The sequence below is a fragment of the Terrapene carolina genome, unplaced genomic scaffold (assembly GCF_002925995.2).
Source record: "Terrapene carolina triunguis isolate 2854851 unplaced genomic scaffold, T_m_triunguis-2.0 Scaffold29752, whole genome shotgun sequence".
NCBI lineage: Eukaryota > Metazoa > Chordata > Testudines > Emydidae > Terrapene > Terrapene triunguis.
Window position 1 is genome coordinate 6191 of NW_020694103.1, and position 4513 is coordinate 10703.

General features: G+C 60.9%; 1 protein-coding gene across 1 annotated transcript in view; it reads right to left on the minus strand.

The window, feature by feature from the left end:
• The window catches only part of ERCC1 (ERCC excision repair 1, endonuclease non-catalytic subunit), a 6342-nt gene extending 2125 nt beyond the window's left edge, over window positions 1–4217 (minus strand). Inside the window, exons 1-6 of the mRNA XM_026662704.2 lie at window positions 4115–4217; window positions 2723–3028; window positions 2061–2164; window positions 1410–1509; window positions 1036–1112; window positions 179–278 (exon numbers count right to left, since the gene is read on the minus strand). Of these exons, the coding sequence (XP_026518489.1) occupies window positions 179–278; window positions 1036–1112; window positions 1410–1509; window positions 2061–2164; window positions 2723–3028; window positions 4115–4195 (768 nt within the window). The 5' untranslated portion in view covers window positions 4196–4217. The remainder of the gene's footprint in view (window positions 1–178; window positions 279–1035; window positions 1113–1409; window positions 1510–2060; window positions 2165–2722; window positions 3029–4114) is intronic.
• Between the last annotated feature and the right edge of the window lie 296 nt (window positions 4218–4513).

The window sequence follows — 4513 nt, forward strand, 5'->3', positions numbered from 1 at the left end:
GCAGGGCACTGCTGTGGGGAAGCTCAGAAGGGGGGTCCGTGGCAGGGTACTGCTGTGGGAAAGCTCAGCACGAGGCCCCCAGGCAGGGCACTGCTGTGGGGAAGCTCAGCACGGGGGTCCCTGGCTGGGATGCTGCCATGGCACTGCTGCAGGGAAGCACACAGCGGGGTAGCCTTACTATGGACAGGAAGTCCTGATCCACCTTCTCCTTGAGCAGGTCAGCTGGTTTCTGCTCGTAGGCTTTGTACGTTTCCAGGTAGCGTCCGGCCTCTTCAGGGCTGAGGGGAACCAGAGACCCCAGAATTAGCTCAGGAATCATGAGACTGAGTTGAACAGGCACAGTGCACACCACGAAGGGTTAAAGCCACAGTGCTGAGCCCAGCTGGAAGGTGCCCCAGCCTGCAGGGAGTGGTGCTCAAAGCCAGGCACAGGCAGGGCCCAGCTGCCAGGCTTGCTGGGCAGCTGCTATGGCCAATGTTCAGCTCCATGCTTAGGCCCCAGTCCCACTCCTGCCATCGGCTTCACATCAGGGTCCCTGGGGGCTCCCCGAGGCCCACGGGGGGCAGTCGAGCGGATGTGCCGCAGGTCATGGAGCTTTCAGCACGCAGGCCTAGGCACGCGCTGAGGAGGACGGGGAGCCTTTGGGCAGCGCTTGAAAAATGAAACATGCTGCCCCGAGAGGACTCGCCACCTCCGGCCACCCGGGCACGATCCGCCCCTCACCTGCCACAGTCACAGTGTTGGGAATGGAACCCAGGAGTCTGGTCACAATGGCAGCCAAATCCCCAGGTTACCCACCAGCCCCATCTCATTCCAGCAGAGATGGGAGCAGGGGCCTGGGTCTCTCGCCCCTTGGCAGGACACCCCCAGGCTGGCCTGACCCAGCCTCCAGCTCCCCCACACCTTTTGCCCCATGGCAAGGCACTCCGAGCCCATCCCAGCTGGCATGAAGCCCACCCGGCCCAGCCTCTGACTCCCCGCTCCCTGGGTCTGGGTCTCACCCTCGATGGGACGGGCCCAGCCTGCGGCTCTCACCTCCAGGCCAGGATGAGGGTGCAGTCGGCCAGGATGCACATCTTGGCCAGTTCCTTCAGTGCCTGGTGCGGGTCCCTCTACAGCAAAGGAAAGCAATTCCCCTCTGAGACGGGAGGCAGTGAAGGAGGCAGGGAGTATATGAGGGGGGATGAAGTGGGAATTGAGCTGGGGAGGGGCGATGGGAGTGGCTGGGTGAGGCCATGGAGGCTGGAGAAGCAGGCGGATCACTGTGCAGGAGGATGGGAAACTGGGGAGGCGGCTGGGGACGGGGGGGAGCTGGTTCCATCCCCCACAGCCCTGCAGCAGGGACGGGACAGGGCACTGTTGCAGGAAAGGGTCTGGTTCAGGGCTAGGAGGGGACCGAGGCTCCTTACCACATCGACCTGCACCAGCAGCACCTGCACCGCGTACGTCTTCCCCAGGAGCTGCAGCCGCTCATGGATGTAGTTGGGGTTCAGGTTGTGGTACCGCAGGCTGCGAGGGGAACAGAGAGCACCGGAGCCATGGGCAACCCCTCTCCTGCCCACCCCACTGCAACTCTCCTTGCCTGCTCCGCAACCCCGGCTCTCACAGCCATCGACCTGCTGCCCCCCGAGAGCCCGGCTCTCCCAGCCATCAGCCTGACCCACCCAACACCAACCCCCCTGGAGAGCCAGGCTCTCCCAGCCATCGGCCTGACCCCCCAATCGCCTCAAGTGCCAAGCTCTCCCAGCCATCGGCCTGCCCCCCAACCAGCTCTCCCAGCCATCGGCCTGCCCCCAAACCGGCTCCCCCAGACATCAGCCTGACCCACCCAACCCCAACCCCCCGGAGAGCCCGGCTCTCCCAGCCATTGGCCTGACCCACCCAATCGCCCCAAGTGCCAAGCTCTTCCAGCCATCAGCCTCCCCCACCAACCCACTACCCAGAGCCCGGCTCTCCCAGCCATCGGCCTGCCCCCCAACCGGCTCTCTCAGCCATCGGCCTGCCCCCCAACCCCACCCCCAGAAAGCCCAGCTCTCCCCAGCATTGGCTCACCCACCCACCTCAGGAAGAGGGCACACGTGCTCTGGCCCAGCACATAGTCAGGGACGATCTCGCCAAACTCCCAGGGAATGTTGCGCACAAATTTCAGGATGGGGTTGCCCCGCTGAGAAGAGAGGGGGAGTCCCCACAGCATTAGAAATGGGGTGCCAGCCCCAACGGGGCACTGGCAAGAGACTGGGAGGAGAGGCTAAGGAGCCCCCAATGGGGGGCCCCAAAAGAGGCCGAGGGGTGGGGCGAGGGCGAGCCCTCAATGCGAGCACCAGGGAGAGGCTGGGAAAGATGGGATGGGCGAGTCCCTGACAGAGGACCTGGGGAGAGGCTGGGTTGGGGGAGAGGCTGGAAGAGGCAGGATGGGCAAGCCCTCAATGGAGGATCTGGGGAGAGGCCAGGGGAGGTGGGGTTGGGCAAACCCTTGACAGGGGCACCCAGGAGAGGGTAGGGCAGGGCAGACAAGCCCTTGATGGGGGGCACCAGAGAGAGACCCAGAGTGGGCAAGCCCCCGATGGGGATGGGGGGGCACTGAACCATGCAGCACAAGAGCCAGGGCCTGGGGAGACCCTCGCTCCACAGCCCTCTCCTGCAGAGAGAGAGAGTGCCCCCTCTGATGCCAAAAGAGAGCGAGGAGAAGTGCCCCTCATACAGCCCCCACGCCCACTCTCACCTGGCGAGCACTGACGATGATGCAGTTGCTCTTGGGCCCCGGTTTCAGCGTGGGGCTGGGGTCCGAGTCCCCACTGGCAGCAGGGGGTACAGTGCTGGTCTCAGTGCCTGGAGGGAGCGCTCCTGAGGCAGCTCCCACTCTGCACTCCGATGATGCAGCCGTCACCCTGGCGGGCCGGGAGACTGGCATGGAGGCCAAGGACACAGAGACCTGTTTGACGACGTATTCGGCATAGGAGGTGGCCCCAGGTAGGGCAGGGACCCTGGGCTCTGCTGCAGAGCAAGAAGATTTGAAGATGGGTCTCACCTGGCGGGAAGCAACAAACCCTGGGTGAGAGGGAGACAGAGCCAACTGTGCGTGGGCAGGGGCCTCTCAGGGGAAGCTGGGTATGAGTTGGAGTGATCCCAAGCATGCCAGGGATCCCCTGAGCAAGCAGGGTGTTTCTTGGGGGCCTTGGGGCAAGCACAGAGCCAGCTCTCTGCTAGGGGCCCCAGAATGAGCAGTGTAGTAGAAAGAGGAAGCCTGGTGCATGAGCCTGGTGCAAGGCCTGAAGCCTGAACCAAAGTTAGCAAAAGTTATGCTATGAGCAGCAGCCAGGCCCTGACAAACGCAGATGCTTATCTGCAAGTCAGTGGCCGGTATACAAACTCGGCACCAGTATAGCTAGCATTGCTAAAACACACTGGCTATGTAAACACATTCCCGCAGGCCAACACAAGAACACCCCAACCTCGCACTTGATAAAATGGTTTGACAAAAGTAATAAATAGTGATATTTTGTCTGAAACATCACGAGTAAAAGTACAAAGACAGGTGGTGAATACAAATGTTTTGTCTGAAACATCAGGAGGAAAGTATAAGGGGAGGTAACAAACATGTCATGAAACCCCTAAGGTGATATGTAAATTGTTTATCCCAGATGGTTTGTTTTCATTCATAAACGTTGGAATACCTCGCTTTAACCCTTCATCTGGCCTAGGGGGCAGTGGGAAGTCCTGCCACTAACTGAGCTAGTCCATTGTCATGGGCATACATGTGTTAGTGTCCCTGTAACCATTGAGCTGGGGCATTAGCACTGTGCTTTGTTGGCAATAAACCTGGCTGGGTACCTTCACTACTAAACAAGTCTTGTGGTCTCGTTGGGCAGTTCGATTGGAGCCTGCTGTACGGGCTATCTGGCCAGGGCTAGTGCAGCACGCGGAAAAAACACATGCACACAACCGAACATCTGACGACAAGCAGGGTGTGTCTGGGGGTTCCTGGGGAGGGGCAGAGCCAACTCGGTGCTAGGGGCCTCCTGCCTCTCACTGTGTGTGTGAATCTCAGCAGCCCCGGACTCAACCAGCTACCTATCAGGTCCCCTCCAAGAGCCACCCCTGCCTCCTTTCCTACCATGGTATGTTCAGGGTCCTGTGACTGCACAGTGAATCTCTTCCTCCCCTCCGGGGCCTGGGCTGCCTCCGTGGGCTCCATCCTTTAGGACCCAGCCTGGAGCGATTCCTGGGGAGAGTCCAGAGCAGACACTTCAGACACCAGCAGGGACCAGCCTCACCCAGCGGCCTGGTTACGATGAGCTCATAGCCCTGTGGTTACGCACCAAAGAGCTCTCAAGGGCAGGGGCTCGAGGCGGCAGGGCTTGAGCTCAGCACTGCACAGTATTTCTCTTGCCAGCCGGCTCAATGCAGCCCATTCCTTGGGGTTACGGCTGAGGTCCCCCCCAGGGAAAACATTGCATTAGTGTCCCCTGGGCATAAATCAGTAACATGGGGGCAGGGGACAGGGGGATTTGTC